General features: G+C 34.5%; 1 protein-coding gene across 3 annotated transcripts in view; it reads left to right on the forward strand.

The window, feature by feature from the left end:
- NF1 (neurofibromin 1) overlaps positions 1-23,753 on the forward strand; it is a 250,631-nt gene that overhangs the window by 76,761 nt on the left and 150,117 nt on the right. For all 3 annotated transcript variants that reach the window (XM_060134147.1, XM_060134148.1, XM_060134149.1), the window contains exons 9-13: positions 7,853-8,026; positions 8,491-8,613; positions 8,869-8,943; positions 13,927-14,058; positions 21,621-21,755. In XM_060134147.1, coding sequence (XP_059990130.1) covers positions 7,853-8,026; positions 8,491-8,613; positions 8,869-8,943; positions 13,927-14,058; positions 21,621-21,755 — 639 coding nt within the window. The remainder of the gene's footprint in view (positions 1-7,852; positions 8,027-8,490; positions 8,614-8,868; positions 8,944-13,926; positions 14,059-21,620; positions 21,756-23,753) is intronic.

Genomic DNA, 23,753 nt, shown 5'->3' on the forward strand with positions numbered 1-23,753 from the left:
GAGCATTTAATCCATTCATGTGTAAGGTAATTATTGATATGTATGTTCCTATGACCATTTTCTTAATTGTTTTGGGTTTGTTTTTGTAGGTCCTTTTCTTCTGTTTCCCACTTAGAGAAGTTCCTTTAGCATTTGTTGTACAGCTGGTTTGGTGGTGCTGAATTCTCTTAGCTTTTGCTTGTCTATAAAGCTTTTGATTTCTCCATCAAACCTGAATGAGATCCTTGCTGGGTAGTCTTGGTTGTAGGTTCTTCCCTTTCATCACTTTAAGTATATCATGCCACTCCCTTCTGGCTTGTAGAGTTTCTGCTGAGAAATCAGCTGTTAACTTTATGGGAGTTCCCTTGTATGTTATTTGTTGTTTTTCCCTTGCTGCTTTCAGTAATTTTTCTTTGTCTTTAATTTTTGCCAATTTGATTACTATGTGTCTTGGTGTGTTTCTACTTGGGTTTATCCTGTATGGGACTCATTGTGCTTCCTGGACTTGGGTGGCTATTTCCTTTCCCATGTTAGGGAAGTTTTCAACTATAATCTCGTCAAATATTTTCTCTTGTCCTTTCTGTCTCTCTTCTCCTTCTGGGACCCCTATAATGCGAATGTTGTTGTGTTTAATGTTGTCCCAGAGGTCTCTTAGGCTGTCTTCATTTCTTTTCATTCTTTTTTCTGTATCCTGTTCCACAGCAGTGAATTCCACCATTCTGTCTTCCAGGTCACTTATCCGTTCTTCTGCCACAGTTATTCTGCTATTGATTACTTGTAGTATATTTTTTATTTCAGTTATTGTATTGTTCATCTCTGTTTGTTTGTTCTTTAATTCTTCTAGGTCTTTGTTAAACATTTCTTGCATCTTTTCGATCTTTGCCTCCATTGTTTTTCCGAGGTCCTGGATCATCTTCACTATCATTATTCTGAATTCTTTTTCTGGAAGGTTGCCTATCTCGACTTCATTTAGCTGTTTTTCTGTGGTTTTATCTTGTTCCTTCATCTGGTACCTAGCCCTCTGCCTTTTCATCTTGTCCTTCTGTGAATGTGGTTTTTGTTCCACAGGCTGTCAGACTGTAGTTCTTCTTCCTTTTGCTGTCTGCCCTCTGGTGGATGAGGCTTTCTCAGAGGCTTGTGTAAGTTTCCTGATGGGAGGGACTGGTGGTGGGTAGAGCTTAATGGGACTTTTTGTTTATTAGGAGCAGTAATCCATTATTTTCAGTTGGTTGTAAATATTTTTTCCAGACCATCATTTCTTTTGACTGTATTATCTTTTTTGGCAGAAATAATTGAAGTGTACAACGAATATAACAATGACCCGTACTCATATTAACATTATGATATATTGCTTATCTTTTTTCTATTTACATATGATTTTAAAAATTGAACAAATAACAGTTGCATAAATTCTCTTTTAATTCCAGATAAAGCTCAAGTCCCCTTTGATTCCACTAATTCCATTTTCTTTCCTTTTTCCCTGGGAACAGCCACTGTCAAGGGTTGGTATATATCCTTCTAGTCTACTTTTTAAAATTTTTATGAGACAGAGAGATTGGGATCAAGATCTAGTTCAGTGCTTCTCAGAGTGTGGTCTTAAGAGCAGCAGTGTCAGCATCACCTGGAAACTTGTTAGAAATGCAAATTGTTAGATCCCCACTCTAGGTCTGCTGAAACAGAAGCTCTAGGGGTGGGGTACAGCTAGCAACCTGTTTTCAGCAAACCCTCTAAGCGATTGTTGTGCACACTAAAGTTTAATAACCATTGTTCATTTTGTTATGAAACAATAACTCCCCATATTCCCCTCCTGCTAGCCCCTAACAGCCACCATTCTACTTTCTGTCTCAATGAATTTGACTACTTTAGATACCTCATATAAGTGGAAATATAGAGTGTTTGTCTTTTTGTGGCTGTCTTATTTCACTTAGCATAATGTCCTCAAGGTTCATCCACCTTGTAACATGTGTCAGAATTTCCTTTCTTTAAGGCTGAGTGATATTCCATTGAATGTATATACTATATTTTGTCTATCCAATTTCATTTGTCCCTGGACTTTTGGGTTGCTTCCACCTTTTAGCTATTACAAATAATACTGCTGTGAACATGGGTATACAGATATCTCTTTGAGACTCTGCTTTCAATTCTTTTGTATATATACACAGAAGTGCTATGGTTGGATTGTATGTAAATTCTATTTTTAATTTTTTGAGGAAGTTTTGTCTCCTTTAAGATTACTTTTGACAGTTTATTCTTTGCTAGGAAATATATTTTTCAATTTTATCAGCAAGGAGTTATGTATATCTATATCTACATATTTTATTTATAATATAGAAATATATAGACACAATGTTTATTTATAATATTTATATATTCTCTTCTAATTATTTTCCTCAATATCCATGTTTATAACTCTTTCCTCATTTCTAATATGTCTCATGTTTCCTTATTCATGTTTACTAGGGTTTGTCTATTCTATTGGTCTTTAAAACCTGGCTTTTTTTTTTTTTGGCTGCATCGGGTCGTTGTTGCCGTGCGTGGGCCTTCTCTAGTTGCGGTGAGCGGGGGCTACTCTTCGTTGTGATGTGCAAGCTTCTCATTGCAGTGGCTTCTCTTGTTGCGAAGCATGGGCTCTAGGTGTGCGGGCTTCAGTAGTTGTGGCACGTGGGCTTAGTTGTTCCGTGGCATGTGGGATCTTCCTGGACCAGGGCTCAAATCCATGTCCCCTGCATTGGCAGGCGGATTCTTAACCACTGCGCCACCAGGGAAGCCCAAAACCTGGCATTTTGACTTTATATTTTCTAACATTTATTTTCTGAGGTAATGGTTTAGTTCATCTATTTGCAATTTTTTAAAAAACTGTAGAAGTATCTGGAAGGCTTTGGATTTTACTTTTTAGCAGCAGTCTTGGTTTTCAGATGAAGTTTCCTCAATTTTAGTAATTATCAATTTCTAATTTCTGTTACTTAATGATGCCATATTTGACTTAGAGGAATGTTTTATAGTTTCTAAATTGTTAGTTTTTCGTGATTAAAAAAATTAATTGTGGTACATATTTGTTTAAAAAGGTGTTTCATGGTCATCAGAGTAGAATGTGTATAATTTTAGTAGGACACAGAATTTAATGCAAATCTTTAATACTACTCTTAGAACTACCCTGTAGGTGGCTTGAGATAGTATGCTGTGAGAAATGCTTGGTTTAGCTGGCTGGGCTCCCACAGGTAGCCAATTGACTTTGGCAGTGTGGCAGAACTCCTTCCAGGCTTTGGTAATCATGCATAGTGCTTTATTATAAAGCAAGCAAGGCAACAAACAACAAACAAATAGAACCCTAAACAGATCGGATCAGGCTTTCATTTACACCAATCCTAGACTGCAGACTGTGTATGGAAAGCAGTTGTATTTTTCAGTTTCTAAATTTTATTATTATTTTTAGTTGTATTACTATCTTACTGTATTAGGGTAGGTAGTATAACGGCTCAACCAAATAGAACTTTATTATACTTAATGAAATAGTATTGAGCAGCCGAACTGAGTAGCTCTGCAGGACAGTCCTCCTCTTTGTGGTTTCTTAGGACCTTGGCCAGCAACGACTGCCATTTTCCATACATGGCTTCTGTGGGAGTTGTTTCCATTCAGCGAGCCAGAGGGAAAAATATAACATAGAAAAAAAGCATGCTGAGGATTTTTGTGGGTCAGCATGCATCTCTTTAAATGCATGCATCTCTTTCATTCACATTTAAATAGCATGCATCTCTTTCATTCACATTTCATTAGTTGCACTCAGTCATATAGCCACATTTAACTGCAAGAGAGGCTGAGAAATATGGCTATATCTCCAGGAACAAGAGGTGAACATGGGAACCAAGGAATAAAGGAGCTAGAGGAGAGATCAGCAGTCAAGGATGGCTTAAGACTGCTGTCTCCCTAGAATTCCCAGTTATTTCTTTTCAAAATAAATAAATAAATAAAATATATATTTGGCTGTGTTGGGTCTTTGTTGCTGCGTGCGGGCTTTCTCTAGTTGCAGCGAGTCGGGGCTGCTCTTCATCGTGGCGCGTGGGGTTCTCATTGCGGTGGCTTCTCTTGTTGCGGAGCACTGGCTCTAGGCGCACGTGGGCTCAGTAGTTGTGGCTCACAGGTTTAGTTGCTCCGCGGCATGTGAGATCTTCCCAGACCAGGGATCGAACCCATGTTCCCTGCATTGGCAGGCGGATTCTTAACCACTGCGCCACCAGGGAAGTCCCCGTTATTCCTTTATGGATAAAAAGTTATTTATCAAGAGTACCTGTTTACTAGGATAATAATACAGGCTATATGTGCTGTAAGGATTCAGATGAAGCTAGGATAGTTAGGAAGGTTTTATGGAAGAGGTATGGAACCTTAGTTGAACCTGAAACAAGAAAGGAATTTAGATTAGAGAAAGAAAGTGAGTGTTGTTCAAGCCAGGGTAATCAAGAAAATGGATATAAAAATGTTGAAGGTATGTTCAGAAAAGTTAGCTAGAGAGTGAAAGGTTCACACAGGCAGTTACAAGAAGTGAAGATGAAGAGCAGATGTGAGTAATCTGGAAGACATTGTGAGCCAGTTTGGATTTAAACTTTATTCTTTAGACAATTAGGAGAAGTCTAAAGATTAGGGTTAGAGGTGAGATATGCAGAATAGTGTTTGAGACTGATCAAAAGGAAGTCCAAAGTGGGAGTTGGTTCAGAGGAAATATGAGTTTAGCTAATTTTAAATTTTTATTTACTTATTTATGTTGTGGTGAAGTAGCAAAAAATTTACCCTTTTAACACTTTTTAAGTGTACAGTTCAGTGGTGTTGAGTACACTCACAGTGTTTTGTGTTGTTGAGTTGTAGGAGTTCTTTAAATATTGCGGATATTAATCCCTTTTCAGATATATGATTTGCAAATATTTTCTTTCATTCTGTGGATTGTCATTTCACCTCAATAATGTCCTTTGATACACAAAAGCTTTTTAATTTTGATGAAGTCCAGTTTATTTTTTGTTGCTTGTGCTTTTTCTGGTATCATATCAAGAAATCATTGCCAAATTCGGTGTTGTAAAGATTATCTTGTATATTCTCTTACAGGATTTTATAGCTTTAGTTGTTTAGATCTTTGATCCATTTTGAGTTCATTTTTGTATATAGAGTAAGGGAAGGTTCTGACTTCATTCTTTTGCCTGTGGACATCCAGTTTTTCCAGCTCTCTTTGTTGAAAAAAACTGTACTTTCTCCACTGAATTTGATCATATATTTGAGGATATCTTTCTGCACTTTCTCTTCTATTCCAGTGGTCTATATGTCTGTCTTTATACCAGTATCACAGAGTTTTGATTACTGTAGCTTTGTAGTAAGTTTTGAAATCAGGAAGTTTGAGTCTTCCAACTTTGTTCTTCTTTTTCAAGATTGTTTTGGCTTTTTGGCTTCCTTTGAAATACCATATGAATTTTTGGATGGGTTTTTCTGTTTCTGCAAAAAACACTATTGGGGTTTTGATAAGGACTACATTGAATCTGTAGAGTGCTTTGGATAGTATTGCCATCTTAACAGTGTTAAGTTTCCCATCCTTGAACAGGGGATGTGCTTCCATTTATATCTTCTTTGATTTCTTTCAGCACTGTTTTATAGCTTTCATTGTGCAAGTCTTTCATCTCTTTGGTTAATTCCTAAGTATTTTATTCTTTTTGATGCTTTCATAAGTGGAATTGTTTTCTTAATTTCCTTTTTAAATTGTTCATTGCTGGTGTATAGAAATGCAGTTGACTTTTGTGTGTTGATTTTGTATCCTACAACTTTGCTGAATTTGTTTATTAGCTCTAACAGGCTTTTTGTGTGTTTGTGTGTTATCTTCAAGGTTTTCTACATATAGATCATGTCATCTGAGAACAGAGATAACTTCTTCCTTTCCAGTTTGGATGACTTTTATTTCTTTTTCTTTTCTCATTTCCTTTTCTTTTTCTAATTGCTCTGCGTAGAACTTCCACTAGTATGTTTAATAGAAGTGGCAAAAGCAGGCGTCCATATCTTGTTCCTAATATTAGACCAATAGCTTTCAGTTGTTCACCATTAAGTATGATGTTCGCTATGGGTTGTTCATATATAGCTTTTATCATGTTGAGGAAGCTTATTCAGTGTTTCTGTCGTTGGAGGGTGTTGAATTTTGCCAAATGCTTTTTCTGCATCAATGGTGATGATTTTTTTCCCGTCATTTTATTTATGTGATGTATTACGTTGATTGATTTTGTTGTTGAACCATTCATGTCCTCTAGGAATAAATCCCACTTGGTCATAGTATATAATCCTTTTACTATACTGCTGGATTTGGTTTGCTAATTCATGTTGAGGATTCTTTCATAGATATTCTTAAGGGAGATTTGTCCATAGTTTTCTTGCAGTGTTTTTGTCTGGCCTTCATATTAGAGTATTGCTAGCCTCATGGGATGAGTTAGGAAGTGTTCCTTCTCCTTTAATTTTCCGGAAGTGTTTGAGAAGGACTGGTGTTAATTCTTCTTTAAATACTTGATAGAGTATTCACCAGTGAAGCCGTCTGATCCTGGGCTTTTTCTTTGTAGGGAGGTTTTTTATTACTGATTTCATCTCCTTGCTAGTTATAGTTCTATTTAGATTTTCTGTTTCTTAATGAGCCAGTTTTGGTAGATTGTGTGTTTCTAGGAATTTGCCCATTTGGATTATCCTGTTTGTTGGTGTATAATTTTTCATAGTGTAATAATCTTTATTTCTGTAAAAACAGTAATGTCCTCATTTTCAATTCTGATCTTTAGTAATTTGAGTCTTCTTTTTTTCTTAATTTAGCTAAAGGTTTGTAAATTTCTTGACCTTTGCAAAGAGCCAACTTTTGATTTTGTTGATTTTTTCCCCTGTTTTTCTATTCTCTATTTCATATTGATTTGAGAACTTTCTTCTTTTTTAATGTAAGAGTTTCCAGCTATAAAATTTCCACTTAGCACTGTTTTCTTTAATTTTTGGTGTGTTGTATTTTTACTTTGATTTGTCTCAAGATATTTTCTAATTTTCCTTGTGGTTTTTTTCTTTGACCAAGGTTGTTGTTTAATTTTTACACATTTGTGAATTTTCCAGTTTTCCTTCTGCTGTTGATTTCTAGTTTCATTTCATTGTGATCAGAAAGATTATATATATTATTTTAATCTCTTTAAATTTATTAAGACTTGTGGCCTAACATATGGTCCATCCTGGAAATTGTTGCTTGTGTGTTTGAGAAGAATGTATATTCTGCTGTTGTTGCGTGAGTTTAGCTTTTGGCAGGTTATATTTGAGAAGGTGTGTAAGTATAGATGTATTATTTTCAGTTAGGAGTAAGGCCAAAGGGAGAAATTTGTTAATGAGCTGTAGAGAGGGCTTGAGATCACAAGAATGCATAACTTTCTATGAGGAATGGAATTTAGAGCACTAGAACAGCCTTAGATATATCCTTAGTTAGAAGGCTGAAGCTTGAATATAGCCTGGAGTTTTAGATAAAGATGGAACAATTTGAGATAGACATTAACCAAGAAACTATAATATTTAGAAATGAAAGATAATATAAAAAAGAGAGAAAAAAAAGAATTTGATCAGCTAAATTCAGGGTTGGGAAGTCAACTGCATTGTTTGGGAAGGATGTTTTCTCATGTTCCTTTAATAATTCAACAAAGAAAGGGAAGAACAGGTTCCTTTTTTTGTATTCAAGAAACATTTAAATGACAGCTACTTAAATTATGAAATTTAAAACCACAAATATCAATTATATGTTTCTAGAGTATAATTTTTAGAGGCTAATTTCCTACTTTATTAAGTAAGTCTGAAATCTAAGAAACTGCACATATTATCTAATTGCTGTATTTGAATTTTGTAGAAGTTGTTTCTGGACAGTCTACGAAAAGCACTTGCCGGCCACGGAGGAAGCAGGCAGCTGACTGAAAGCGCTGCAATTGCCTGTGTTAAACTGTGTAAAGCAAGTACTTACATCAATTGGGAAGATAACTCTGTCATCTTCTTACTAGTTCAGTCCATGGTGGTTGATCTTAAGGTAACATGCGTATTGTTTCTCTTATACAAACTTAAAAAACGTTAAATGAAGAATAAACTTGTAGTATAAATAGTATACTAGATCACTGTCAAAGATCATTGCAACACAGAAGTTCTGAGTCTTCTTTTATTAAGTTCTTAGGACCTGCTTTTGTTACTGTTCCTCTGGCTACATAAGGTGGCTTAGAATATGAAGAAAACACAGAATGAACCCGTTTTCTTAAATTAGCATAAATATTCAGACTTGTGTTTAAAATAATGTAGAAATTTGGGCCTGAAAGGAACCATATATGGTATAGTAAGAATTTTGAATTTTGTCAGACTGATGAACCACACTATTAGTGCTTTGTCTGGGAACTAAATGTTACTGCCATCTGTGTGGATGATGTGTTATTATTAAATACTAGTAGAAAAAATACTGCATGACTGTTTAAAGGCTTTTGTTTTCTATTGGGATTTTCATAGAACCTGCTTTTTAATCCAAGTAAACCATTCTCAAGAGGCAGTCAGCCTGCAGATGTGGATCTAATGATTGACTGCCTTGTTTCTTGCTTTCGTATAAGCCCTCACAACAACCAACACTTTAAGGTGAGAGCATTGGTTTTGATCCAATTGTGTTTACTGATGCTGTTGATCCTTTTAAATGTGAAAAGAGTAGAAAAATGAATAGATTACACCTTTATCAGTATTGCTCATTATTATATGTTAAAGTTAATTTAAAGACCTTAAAAATTTATTCTATTTTAAAAAAAACTTTCTTTTTGTTGTTCCTTTTGTCCTCATATATATTACTATATATTTTTCTCATAAAAGTAATAATCATTTTTTTTCTTTCCTCTGTAGATCTGTCTGGCTCAGAATTCCCCTTCTACATTTCACTATGTGCTGGTAAATTCACTCCATCGAATCATCACCAATGTAAGTCCAAAAGGTATTGCTAAATTACTTAAAATTTTTTTTTCTTTACTCCTTTTTTATTTCTTTTTAAGAAAGACGTTTTTGGTTTACAAAAGATTTTGAATTTAGATGTATGATATAGGAAGATTTCTCACACATGATTCTATCTAATAACTGATATACAATTGTATTTTTCATATTTAATCTTGACCTCAGGGCCCTTATTGAGGAAGACGGAGTTAGTGGGATCCTTTGGAAAGATTAAACTTAAAAGATATTTGGATCAGAAGCCCTTGAGAACAATGCCACTGAAAATATAATTTAACATTTTCATCCCAAAGCTCTTCACATATTATTTTAATACTCTTAGCCCTTTCCCAGCATTTGATACGTTCTTACTTGTCACCTTACTGTTTAAGTTAAAAGTAGTAGTATTTATGTTGTAGCGCATTATGTATATTAAAAAAATGGTGAGACCATATTTGATTGCACTTTTTAGTCTTCCTTAAACAAGTGAAACATTAACACTTAGAGGTGTTTACATGATATAAAAGCATATCAGACAAAATAAGCAAACTTATTAAAAGGTACTTGTGAAACCTTCGACTCTGATGTGAGTACATCAAGTAGAAAGATAGTAACCGTATTAGATTTGGACCATGGATTTAAAAAATTCTGTTCTTCTGATCATATTTTGAAGGTTTTCAAGTGTTATTTACCATAGCTCCACTTTTATCCATTTTTAGATATTCACACGTAAGTGTAAATTGTTCAACTTTTTCCTGTTTTCCTCCCTTAAAAAGGACTTTAATCATTGATAACTTGGGTATATTTGTCCTCTTTATAATCAAATTTCATTTTAAAAGAGTGTCTCTAGTGAGTTAAAAATATCCTTCTCACCTTCATTTACCTTGGATGTATTGAACTATATCAAATTCTTCCACATTTTCTTTTATCCATTCCTGCAGAGGAATAATAACTATTAATAAAACTATGTAGTGACACATTTGGTTTTTCTCAGTGGGGTGCAAGTAGCATTTTTGGTCAGGACAGTCTTTACAATGCAGGACTGCCTTGTGCATTGTAGGACATTGAGCATCCCTGGTCCTCATTTCATTAAATACCTTTTTTGCCACTTCCCTCCTCTCCCATCTCTGCCCCCAGACACTATGAATAACTAAAAATGCCTAAGGGAATGATTCCTCTCTCAGTTGAGGATCAGTTGTAGGTAGAAGTAATATTAACTACAGTTTTTTGCGAAAGGGAAATTTTAATGAATCTGATATTGCAGATAAGGTATGTTTGTATTAAAAACTTAGAAAAATTTTTATTTTGCTTTTGCCAGTGTAATGAGCTAAGACATTGTACCCTTGTTTACTTTCAAGGCCATTAATTTAAAAACAATGACTTTTACCCTTCATGTTTATGTGTAATTCAGAAATAAAATACTATTACTTTTTTCTCCTTTGGTTTATAATACTAAAAACATTCTGTTTATTAGAGTGGATGGTTTACATAAATGCTTAAAGCTTGTATTTAATAAACCCAAGTGTATACTTTTTTGATACTCTGTGGCTAGTTACTTTAATTGTGAAATATTTTTGTCTACAATTGAATATATAGAGCACTTTCAAGCATGGACTTGGCACTGCTGTAAGTGGCTGAGCTGCTCCTTTGTGGGTTTAAAGCATGCCTGGAGTGGTACTTCATGCATGCCTCAATGTATATGGTGAAGTGGTTGTGCATCCTTCTGTACTCTAATGAGTACTGCATGTGTGAAGGTGGAGTGTGTCTGTATCAGAGGCCACATAAATACGAAATCTATTTTTATAAAGAAAAACCTATATTGACTAACTTTTAAAATATTAAGTGTTAGTAACCTTTTAATGATTAGCTTGAAAAGGAACATAAATTTGAGTCTATAAAATATCTTTTATAGTTGGACCTTAGATAATGATACTTTATTACAATAGATTGTTTGATAAATTGTTTCTTGTTAGGGTTTTTCTTTCCTTTGGTTTGAGGCTAAGAGATATTGAATCTGAAGTAATTTCTGATTGAAAAGGACTGTGTATAAAGTAAATATGCTAATTTATGGAATTGACTGTTATAGAATCTCACTTAATGTAGATATTATGGAAATATTCTGTCTTGAAATCACATAAAATTTTTCTTAGATATTTGGACTCCTAATCTTAAATTTATTTGTAGTATAAGATTTCCTTTTGGGCTTCCCTGGTGGCGCAGTGGTTGAGAGTCTGCCTGCTGATGCAGGGGAGGCAGGTTCATGCCCCGGTCCGGGAGGATCCCACATGCCGCGGAGCAGCTGGGCCCGTGGGCCATGGCTGCTGAGCCTGCGCGTCCGGAGCCTGTGCTCCACGATGGGAGAGGCCACAGCGGTGAGAGGCCCACGTACCGCCCAAAAAAAAAAAAAAAAAAAAGAGATTTCCTTTTAAATGATTCTTGGTTCAATACACCTCATAAGTTTTCTTCTTTCTTGCTTTTTCAGCCAGCTCACAGATTTTTTAAAATTACCACATTCTCAAATTAGATAAATGATGTGGTTTTGAGGGTGTATATAGAAGTAGTAATGATGTTTGCAGTTTTGTTTTGCTTTCGTGAAACATAGTCATGTTCAGTTCATAAGTATTGTGTTTAGGTCTAAAAGAGTCCACTGTTTCTTCTTAAGAAATCTGAAAATCCAGTCACTATTTGAATTTGATTATAATTTAAGCTTTTATCAGTTTCTAAAATGGTACGTTTAGTACCATCACCTTTTTTATTACGGAATGCCATAAGATATGAATTGTAGTTAAAAGATCTGTGTTATGTGCTTAATCTTTATACACTTCCTTTAGGTTAGATTAGATATGTTGTTATAATTGGGCAGTTAAAGAAATAATATATACATATATGAACCAAATATCTCTCCCATCAGTGGAACATGCTATAGCTGGTATAGTACTTAGTATTGTTTTTTCCTTATGGCAGTTGAGTGTAGTTTACTTATGGATAGTTCACATATTGAGAATGAGATGATCTCATTCTATTGAGTGGGTTTGGTTGAAGAAATTATTTCCAAGGCATGTGAAATTTATTGAAATAATCTTGAAGAATTGCCACATGGTTTGCTTATATTATGAAAGTATTGCCATTTGTTTGGCAATGAACTTAGAATTTTCAAGGACAAAAAAGAATAAGTCTACCTTAGTTGACTGGTTTCAGAAAGGACACATTTAATAACTGCTTGGAAAACTAAAATTTTTACCAACTACATAATGTCTAGGTTTTAGTGCCTATTTTATTTGAAAGTGTATCTTTAAATTTTACTTTAAAATGAATGATTTTATATATTATGAAAAATAGAAATTTTGAAAATGACTAAATCTTAAGTTAAAATCAAGTTATTTAATAGGGTATACCTGGTACCATGATACAATTTCAGCAGCTGTCAAAATGACATAGTAGTTTGGATAGGATGTTACATGGGATGCATATGTCTTTAGTTCAGCAGTTTCTGACAAGATATTATAGGGTCAGTAGAGTGAGGACTCTTACCTCAAAGCATTTTGTGATTATTCAGTCTTTGTTACTTTAAGCTGATTAACACAAGCTGTATAAATTAGTAGATATATGGAAATCAAGGTGTATTGATTGCTCTGTGCAAGTCAGGTGACCAGATTGACTAACATTTAAAGAATTCATTATATAACGAAACTAATAAAACTTGATCATTTGTTAGGAAGTAAATTAAGAGTTTGAGAGAAAAATAGAAACAATCATACTATCCAAATAAAAGTATTTCTTCCCTCATAACTTAGGAGTTTTTTCATAAATGGAGTTCAGTATTGCTTGTATTTTATAAATTGGTTTTATAGTATACTATACAGTAAATAGAGTTTGTAATCCAAAATTTGGGGTTTAGGTAATATAACCTGATGCTACTGTAAATATTCTGAGAGTTATGGCTAAAAAAATTAAATGTTGAGAATTTAATTAGCTTAGTTTCAAAGTAGAAGGAACTTGGGCATAGGATGTGAAGCTATCACATCCCCTTATCTAGTGTTTCAAATTGTTCTTTCAGGTATTTCTTATAGCAGGAGTTTTATAAATTGGAAGCCTGTATTTTAAGTCATCCTATTCCTTGCATACTCTCTCTATATAGTGAAAATTCATCCAGTCATTTTTGTATTCACTGATAGACAAACTTAATAGTTTTAGTGATTTTCATAATTGTCATTTTCCATAATATAGTAATTAATTCATTTAAAAGTAAAAGATACACTTTCAAATAAAATAGGCATTAAAAACTAGAATCAAAGCTAAATAAACAGGTTAAACTGTAGAAAAATATTTACATAAAATAATTACTTAAAAAAATATTTAGCTATGATCATTTTGTCTTTGTGGTGATCGTTAGTCTTCTCATGTATTGTGCCATCATTGCATATCAATTTAAGATTATAGGTTTACTAATAGCTTTATCTCATTTACTAATTTCATGTTGTAATTATTGTTTGTCTGTAGGCATATAAGTAATGGTTTATCACATATTCCTTCAACACTGTGTTGAACCACTAATCTCTTTTAAAACTGATAATAGAATTCTTGCCTTGGGAAATATATACTATATATGCATATGTTTCTGAAATGTGTAAAACATTAAACTTATAAAAAAGAAAAAGATTGCCTACAGAATTAGCCCTCTAAAAACTTTGTTTTTCAGATTCACTAAATTATCAGTGAGAAAAGACAGTCTCAAATGCTCACGCTTACGTAGTGAGTGATTTGTTTCATGTTCATTATGATATTTTAAAATAGATGTATGGTTTGGTGTTTGAATTAAAGACATTACTTGAAGACTTTGGAAATCATAGTGTGTGTTTGCACGGTCTTAGGAAATTTCTCACAAAGTGATAAACCATAAAACTACAGTGATTACCAGAGCATATAACTCATGCAAATTTGGACTTTTCCTTTCTTATGGTCTCTGTTTTTCTCCAGTCTGCATTGGATTGGTGGCCTAAGATTGATGCCGTATATTGTCACTCAGTTGAACTTCGAAATATGTTTGGTGAAACACTTCATAAAGCAGTCCAGGGTTGTGGAGCGCACCCAGCGATACGAATGGCACCGGTAAGATTAATCGTGAATTTTGAATTCCACCTTCTTGCAGTTGCGTTTTCAGTGCCTTTATCCCATTCTTGCTGTTTTGATTTTTTTAGAAAATCAAATGAGACCTTTCTTTTCAGTAAGTATTGTGGTATGTTGAATACTGCAATATTGTTGCAATACTAGTTAATGATGTATGTTTTCCACTATTTCAGTGAGTTTAACTTACTTTTCTTAGAGATATTTTCTAACAAAATGCTGTTAAAATCTTAATGAATGTCACTTTTTCTTTCTTTTTTTAGTTTCTCTTTCCTTTAATCTTTCCTTATGAATCAAAATATTTTGATTAGCTCCTCATCTTTTGGGGGTGAGTAAGGGAAGCTGACTCCTGGGTTAGAGTGAATGTTCCTACTAATGCACAGTTTTGCCCATTGGATGCTGAATATTGCACACAGGAAATTACAAATAAAATTTAAAGTTTATATTTAAAATAAAAATATTTCATATTTCATTAAACATGCTTTGAACATTAAAAATGATAGGCACTTTGATATTAAAGTTTGACTCTGTTTAAACTTAATAAAAGTAGATATTTTCAAATAAGCATTCTCACAGATTAATACTCTTAATTTGGAAACTCAAATAGAACCAATTTAAAAAGACAATTAGAAGATGGTAGAAGTCATTTCTTGGTATTCATGTATAGCCGGAGTATTATACATGGCAACTCTTGACATCGATTGGTAGTGCTTTGTCTCCTGCTTCTTATTTTCTATTCTTTTTGGCTACTGTCGCTCACATGGTCAGATGCCAACCAGTCACTGTTTTGCATGGCAGTGGGCAGTGGCTGTATGTATGACCATTGTAACTACCTCAGAAAAGTCCTTGGTTTCTTTGACTTTTCTGTGTATAGTTACCATTATAGTCACATCATGTCATTTCACATGAAAATGTGGCATGTGGCATGTTTTCACCTATTGGTTTTAATAGTAAATTAGCCACTTCACACTTAAAAGATAATTTAAACAGCTTTCTTCCTGGCATACATCTCTTTTTCCAAGTTCCCTCAGTCAGTAAAATATTTTGGTTTTATACAGTTCTAGTTCACTCTGATCCAGTTGTCAGCCATTGTTTCTGAGGATTGTTTATCTTAGATGTTCAAATAGAGAAGTTTGCTACACCATATATTTTGGGATTATTTAGCCCAAAAAATTATAGCCAAAAGAGCATGGCAGTCATGTTTTATTAAATAAAATGCAAAGTTATCTTTAGTTTTTGTAATGCCAAGTACTTAATTTTTTAAAAAAATGAAAATTTCAATCCAAGTATAAATCAATTGGAGATAAACATAAATAATAGCTACTTAAATGTTATTAACTTGACATTCATTTTTGAAAAGTTTTAGAAAATGACTTAAAATAAACTTTAAAAATTATTTACTGACCTATTTATTCATTCCAAATATCCTCTGGGAAGTTAGAATTTTGACTTTTTAATTTAATTTAATTTAATCAATTAATTTATTTATTGGTTGTGTTAGGTCTTCGTTGCTGTGCACGGGCTTTCTCTAGTTGTGGAGAGTGGGGGCTACCCTTCATTGTGGTGTGGGGGCTACTCTTTGTTTTGGTGTGCGGGCTTCTCTTTGCGGTGGCTTCTCCTGTTGTGGAGCACGGGCTCTAGGCGCGTGGGCTCAGTAGTTGTGGCTCGCGGGCTTAGTTGCTCCGCGGCATGTGGGATCTTCCTGGACCAGGGACTGAACACGTGTCCCCTGCATTGGCAGGCGGATTCTTTTTTTTAAATTAATTAATTAATTAATTTTTGGCTGTGTTGGGTCTTCGTTGCTGTGTGCGGGCTTTCTCTAGTTGTGGTGAGTGGGGGCTACTCTTCGTTGCAGTGGGCGTGCTTCTCATTGCAGTGGCTTCTCGTTGCAGAGCATGGGCTCTAGGTGCGCAGGCTTCAGTAGTTATGGCACGTGGGCTCAGTAGTTGTGGCTTGCGGGCTCTAGAATTCAGGCTTAGTAGTTGTGGCACATGGGCTTAGTTGCTCCACAGCATGTGGGATCTTCCCGGGCCAGGGCTTGAACCTATGTCCCCTGCATTGGCAGACAGATTCTTAACCACTGTGCCACCAGGAAGCCCAGCAGGTGGATTCTTAACTACTGTGCCACCAGGGAAGTCCGTGAAATTTTATATGTATATGTATTTGTACATAATGGCCAAGGGACAGCTTCCTGGCTGATACTCTTTTTTTTTTTTACTTTTTATTTTATATGGGAGTATAGCTGATTGACAATGTTGTGATAGTTTCAGGTGTACAACAAAACAACTCAGCCATACATATACATGTATCCATTCTCCCCCAAACTCCCCTCCCATCCAAGCTCTGGCTGATACTCTTATCAGGGAAAATAATCATCAAATCTACTATGAAATAATTTTTTAGGATAAGAAAATGCTTCAATTTGGATGATCCTTAAGGTGAATCTTATCTCTCTTAAGCCTGGTGAGTGAACAGTCTGACAACACATATAGGAAGTATCAAATTTCCGCTAGCTGCCAAGCACATTGTTAATGCCGGGGAAGCATGATGAGCTGAACAGTCACAGAGATGCCAGTCTTGTAGGTTTTGCTTGAAAACTTCTAATGAAGAGCCAAGTACAGTGCCCATAAAGTCTGGAAACAGTCAAATATACATAATGAATGGTTTAGAGATACTTCACATCAGGGTTTTCCAACTTTGGCACTACTGACATTTTGGCATGGTTAATTCTTTGTTGTAGGGGACTGTCCTGTGCATTGTGGGATGTTTAACAGCATCCTTAGCGTCTACCGACTAGACACCAGCAGCATCTCTTGCCCCCCAGCCAGTCATGAAAAACAAAAATGTCTACAGACATTTTTCAGATATTCCCTGGGGAACAAAATTGCCCCCAGTTGAGAGCCACTGTATGATAGGATATGTTCAGTGGGTTGTTCTTATTTGCATTGCCTCAGATAATTTGTGGCTCTGATAAACCTTAGCTTTCAGTGTGCTGCAGAATTAATCAAAGATTTCATTGTGTCAAGTTAAAATAATATGTGTTTCTAGGCTTTACAACTACTTTGTATTTTGGATTTGGATAAATTTCTTTCTGTAAAGAGCCAAGTATTTAAAAATTTTTCTCCAACCAAGATCAACTCATGTCCCTATCACTCCCACCTATCATAATCCTCTCTCTTTTTTTGGAGCTCTAGAGAACCCTTCTGATTCTTCCATAAGACAGCACTGCAGGGGGGGTGGGATTAATTGGGAGGTTGGGATTGACATATATACACTATCGATACTGTGTATAAAATAGGTAACTAATGAGAACCTACCGTATAGCACAGGGAACTCTACTCAGTGCTCTGTGGTCACCTAAATGAGAAGGAACTCCAAAAAAAAGGGGATATATGTATATGTATAGCTGATTCACTTTGCTGTACAGTATAAACTAACACAGTATTGTAAAGCAACTATACTCCAATCAAAAAAAAAAAAAGAAGCGGCACAGGAGATCAAATAAAGAAAACAAGCTCCATACACACACACACACGCACACACAAAGACAGCACTGCAGATATTTGAATAAAGTTATACTGTACTGCTAAGGGTTCTTCAAAAGTGTGTGTAGGTATGCACTTTGTTTCCTCTGTTTTTACAGCTAAGGAAACTGAGGCACAAGTACTGTTAAATGAAAGACATATCATCACATGGTTAGTAAATAGTCAACATTCAGTCCAGTGTCTTTCCAGTTCTTCAGCTGTCTTCCCCTACCCTTGTTTTAGCTTGATGAAAGGAGGAGCCTTGTCTGGCTTGTCCAGCACCCAGTTCCTGGTCCCTAGAACAGTATCTGGCATGTCGTAGGCATCTAGTACATATTTGTTGAATTTCTTACCTGACCTGCTTTCAAAACCCTCCTCCATCTGGTATGCTTCTCTTCTGGAAAGAATCTTCGTTGCTTTTTTTCAATGAAAATGACATATTAAGGTCTGAGTTTAGTGTTCTAGATGTGGTATAATAATTGATGAAAACTGTTAACCTGCTGTGTCTGCATATGATGTTTCTACTAATACAGTCAAGGATTGCATTATTTTAGATTAAGCTTTTAATCATTTAAACTCTTTAGCCTTTTCCATATGAACACTGAGCCATAGCTTCTCCATTTTGTACTTTTGTAGTATTTTTAAAAATATGAGATATTTATCTCAGCACTAATCATTTATGTTTTAAAAATAAGATAGCCTGTTAATAATATGTGTAGATTCTGCACGAAAATTTTCCTTCTTAAAGGGGATCCTGGCTCAGCACATGCTTCCTACATGCCTATAATTCAGTCATGGCCTTAATTAACTTAACAGATGGTTTTGGCCCTTCATAAACACCTGAGTGCTCTGATTCATGAATTTTTTCCTGGGCACGACTGCCTCTCCTCTTTGGCCAATGTGCATATACCAGGTTGGATTCCTACTATTGTTTGCAATGTGGAAGATTAATTAATAAACTAATGGATGGTTTATTTTTCTTACATTTCTAGCCAAGAAATATCTTTCTTCTTTAGCATGTTATTTTTGACTTTAGGTAACCCACTAATGGTCACTAATTAAAAGGTGTTTGAATTGAAAAATTTATTTAAATTTTTCAAGTCTTTTCCCTCAGTTTTATTGAGATATAATTGACCCACAGCACTATATGAGTTTAAGATGTACTGCATAATAACTTAAGTTTCATATAGTGTGAAATGATTACCACAATATGTTAGGTTAACATCTATCATTTCATATACATACAAAAAAAAAAGAAAAAAAGGTTTTTTCCTTGTGATGGGAACTCAGGATCTACTTTCTTAACAAGTTTCCATACAGCAGTGTTAACTATAGTCATCATGTTGTACTTATGTACTTATTTACCCAGTACTTATTTACCTTATTTACCTTATAACTGAAAGTTTGTATATTTTGACCATTTCATCCAATTCTCCCAACCTCTACTCCCTGTGTCTGGTAACCAGAAATCTGAGCTCTTTTTCTATGAGTTTGTTTTTTGTTTTGTTTTGTTTTTAAGGTACCACATATAAGTGAGATCATACAGTATTTGTCTTTGTCTGTCTGACTCATTTCACTTAGCATAATGCCCTCCAGGTCCACTCATGTTGTCCAAATGGCAGGATTTCCTTCTTTTTTATGGTTGAATAATAATCCATTATGTGTGTGTGTGTGTGTGTGTGTGTGTGTGTGTGTGTATGTACCACAGTTTCATGACACTTGTTTCCATGTCTTGGCTATTGTAAGTAATGCTGCAGTGAACATAGGGATGCAGATATATCTTTGACATAGTGTTTTCATTTTCTTTGGACAAATACCCAAAAGTAGAATTGCTGGATCTTATGGTAATTCTATTGTTAATTTTTTGAGGAACCACCATACTGTTTTCCCTAGTGGCTGTACCAGTTAAATCTCACCAGTAGTGCACAAGGGTTCCCTTTTCTCCACATCTTCACCAGCATTTGTTATCTTTTGTCTTTTTGATGATAGTCATTGTCTCACAGGTGTGAGGTGATAGCTCATTGTGACTTCATTTTCCCTGATGGTTAGTGATTTGAGTACCTTTTCATGTGTCTGTATGTCTTCTTTGGAAAAATGTTTATTCGTGTCCTTTACCCCTTTTAAAATTGGATTATTTGGATTTTGCTGTTGAGATACGTGAATTCTTTACTTATCTTGGATATTAACCACTTATCAATTTATGATTTGCACATTTTTTTCCATTCCCTAGGTTGTCTTTTCATTTTGTTAATCATTTCTTTTCCTGTGCAGAAGCTTTTTAGTTTGAAAAACAACACCCCACTTGTTATTTTGTTGTTTGTGCTTTAGGTGTCATATACAAAAAAAATCATTGCCAAGACTCATGTCAAGGAGGTTTTTTTTTCTGTTTTCTTCTGGAAGTTTTATGGTTTCCAATCTTACATTTAAGTCTTTAGTCTATTTCAAGTTAATAATTGTGAGTGGTGTAGAATTTTTCAAGTTTTACATTTTGTATTAGGCAGCCATGCTGGAACAAAATTTGTATGCTGCTATCTGAGATTGATATGATATTATCAAACTACTATTTACTTTCTGGAAATGGTTAATAAGTGGATAATTTTTATATCTGCTAATTGTTCTCTGCTCCGTTTTCCTGTGCAATGGCTGCATCATGGAAGAACAGTTACACTTAGTGACATTTTAATAAATAAATTTGTTTAATGAAAGTTTTACCTTGATCTACAGTGTTACTTCGACTTAGAATGAAAAGAAGTTTAATGGGAGCAAACAGTAAAAACAGCATTTATTAAATATATTTGGTAGGACGTTTGTTGTGGGATTATAAATATAAAAGCAACTTGTTATTTGTAAGTTTTGCTATTTATTTTCTGTAGTGACATTCCTGTAGTATATTAGATAGTTTTTCTTCCACACTGAGGACAAAAACCTTCAGTGTTCTTGGGCATAATAACAAATGCATTTCTCACATGTAAACATTGACAATAATTGCTGTATGTTATAGATATGCATCTCTACTTTTTACCTTTGAAGGTCAGCCTTTTACAAGGACATTTTTATTATGAGTCCATAGATGCTGGATATTCTCCTGTGTATTTGCATATAAAAACATACATGTCAAAAGCATACATTTTTGTTTCCTTTTAAAGGAAAAGGGGAAATGTTTTGTAAGAACAGATAGAAAGGTGGTATTGGATCCAGAATATAATTGTTGGATTTCCAGTTGAATAACATCCATAATTATAATATTAACACAGCATCTGCCATAGTATCTCTGTAATTGAAACACATTTTCCATGATTTAATTTTTCTCAAAGAATTCTTTCTCTGTTTTATCAATGTTCTTCAGGCAAAATACATGCATTCTGTAACTTGAGAGAGATGGAATACCATTAAAGGAAAAAGAAAATCTTAAAGTTAAACTGTTAAATACAGAGATTGCCTGTATAGCATATTTCATCAATTCTAAGAAGTACCTATTTAACATTTCTGAAATTGGGGTTCATCTTATTTGTATGATGTCTTACAGTTGACAGTGAGTTTTCATTCCTTGTGGTACATAAAATGATGATGCATCTTACAGTTGATAACATCATTGATTCTATGAAATATTTGTGTATACCTGTATGAGATGTTTTGTTAAATGAGTTGCTTACTGTATGTATCTGTGAGATCTATAGAATAAATATTTTATCTCTAATATTTTCACATTTGAAAAATTGTTTTTAACATAGGAGTCAACCTTATATTAAAGCTTTTAGTATCTTAGCAGATTTTCACTTAAACTTTATTAGATTATATAATAATGTTGCAAAAATAATTTTTGTTTGCTTTTCAAGCTTAATTATATTAATCTTGTACTTCCTATTGAACGTTTCTACTAAGACTACACATTTGGTGGTGTAAAATATGTCCTTTATTTTTCAAAGCTTTTTAAAAATAGATTTACTTGAAAAAGTTGAATAGCTATTATCCTGATTCTGATGTCTGATTCTTACAAGGTGAATGTCATGTTTTTGTTTTTAGAGTCTTACATTTAAAGAAAAAGTAACAAGCCTTAAATTTAAAGAAAAACCTACAGACCTGGAGACAAGAAGCTATAAGTATCTTCTCTTGTCCATGGTGAAACTAATTCATGCAGATCCAAAGCTCTTGCTTTGTGTAAGTATTTTTTATAAAATGCCTTGAAATTATACTTAGTTTGGTTTAGCTGGAAAGCCAAAACCTTGAAGGTGATTGTTAGCTCAAGAACACTTACTGACCTTCCTGATCATACATGAAACCTAAGAGATCCCTAAGAAAATGAACTTACAGAGAATACTAATATAATTAGATCAGATTTCTTAACCTTTTGTCTTAATTTTTCTTATCATTAAACTAACATACTTTGGTAAGATCTTCTGTCCATACCCGGCTACCAGATTATATATTATTCAGGCATAATCCTGGGATGGGGTTTAGATGTAATGAAGCAACCATAAATTGAGTGCTTCCTATATCTACACAGTTGGTTTTTTAAGTCTCCAATTGCTATTGCCAAAAAATTGAGTTTTTCCATCCCCCTTTCTTCCTGTCATCAGCCTTTTAATGTCACTGGCTTTGCCTATGTATACTGTATTGGGAGAAAAAGGAGTTAAAAATGGGTATGGTTAGGGCTTCCCTGGTGGCACAGTGGTTGAGAGTCTGCCTGCCGATGCAGGGGACACGGGTTCGTGCCCCGGTCCGGGAAGATCCCACATGCCACGGAGTGGCTAGGCCCGTGAGCTATGGCCGCTGAGCCTGCACGTCCGGAGCCTGTGCTCCGCAACAGGAGAGGCCACAACAGCGAGAGGCCCGCGTACCGCAAAAAAAAAAAGAAAGAAAAAAAAATGGGTATGGTTAGCGCTCAATTATTGTGGCAGCTCTGCTCTTAACAGCCTCAGATGGTATTAGATTCCTGAAAGCATCACTGTAGTACACAAGATAATTAGGAACTAACAAGTGAAAATGAGTGACATTTATATGAAAGGATGAAAAACATGGGTTCTGGAGACATATTAGCTATGTGATTTGGGTGACTTAACCTCTCTGTGTTTAGTTTTCTTATCTGAAATATTGTGATGATAATAATAGTTCCTACCTTAGCTTGTTAAGCAGACTGAGATAGTACATGTCATGCTTTTAGGAACAATGCAAAATAAATGCATAATGAGCACTAAATAAATGTTATGTATTATTACTATTAATAAAATACAGTTAACATTAACACTAATATTATTAATGCCCCAAACATAACAGAAATATATTGTGAAGCTCATAGGATAGCATATTTAACCCCTGTGGAATTTCTTCAGTCCTTGGAGAGCAGTATACAGAACGATTTCCTATTGCTTTGTTCAGCAGCAGGCTTTTTAAGTGCTAAGGGTACTTTTAATTTTGATGGTATATTTTTCAAATTACTATACTATAGGAGTTCATAACTTGATGTCCATATTTTCAAGAGTTCTTTGAATCCTCTGAATTTAAAAAAATATTTATGTAAATATTTTTTCTGGAGAGAAAAGAGATGAGAGACAGAATTCCCAAAAGGGTTAGTGACCCACCCCCCCCACCCCCCCGCAAAAAAAGGCCTGTGTTGTTTTGAACTCTTTGAGAAGCCCATCCAAATTTGGGAGTCTAATAGAATAAATTGTTAAAACTTTGGTGTGGAAAAAGTCCTAAAATGTATCATTAAGACTTTATAAAAGGAATGAAATAACGTTTTCCCCTCATTTCTTTGTTATGTAGCCCAGGTTACTTGTGGTGTTGTTTCATCATGCATGTCATATATTAGCACCACTCTGTTTGCATAGCTATAATTCGGAATCAGAGAATACATCAAAGTCACCAGTGCCTTCTGTGTTAAATATTTTATTGTCAAGGAACAAGAATTTAAGCAAAAAGTGCTGTTTTCCACATTTAAAATTTAGCAAGCAGAAAAGGATCATTTAAAATAGAAGTTATTTTCTTTGCTGCCATCTAGTGGTTAAATAACTTTTCTCAGAGTAATCAAAGGTAAGCTAAAATAGTGAAAGATTCATTGTAAATATTTGATTATTTTATATTTTACCTAGAAAAATCTAAATCTTAGTAAATAGGATTAATATAGGAATAACTATTAAGTGATTTCAGTCATGGTTT

The sequence above is a fragment of the Lagenorhynchus albirostris genome, chromosome 20 (genome assembly GCF_949774975.1).
Source record: "Lagenorhynchus albirostris chromosome 20, mLagAlb1.1, whole genome shotgun sequence".
Lineage (NCBI taxonomy): Eukaryota > Metazoa > Chordata > Mammalia > Artiodactyla > Delphinidae > Lagenorhynchus > Lagenorhynchus albirostris.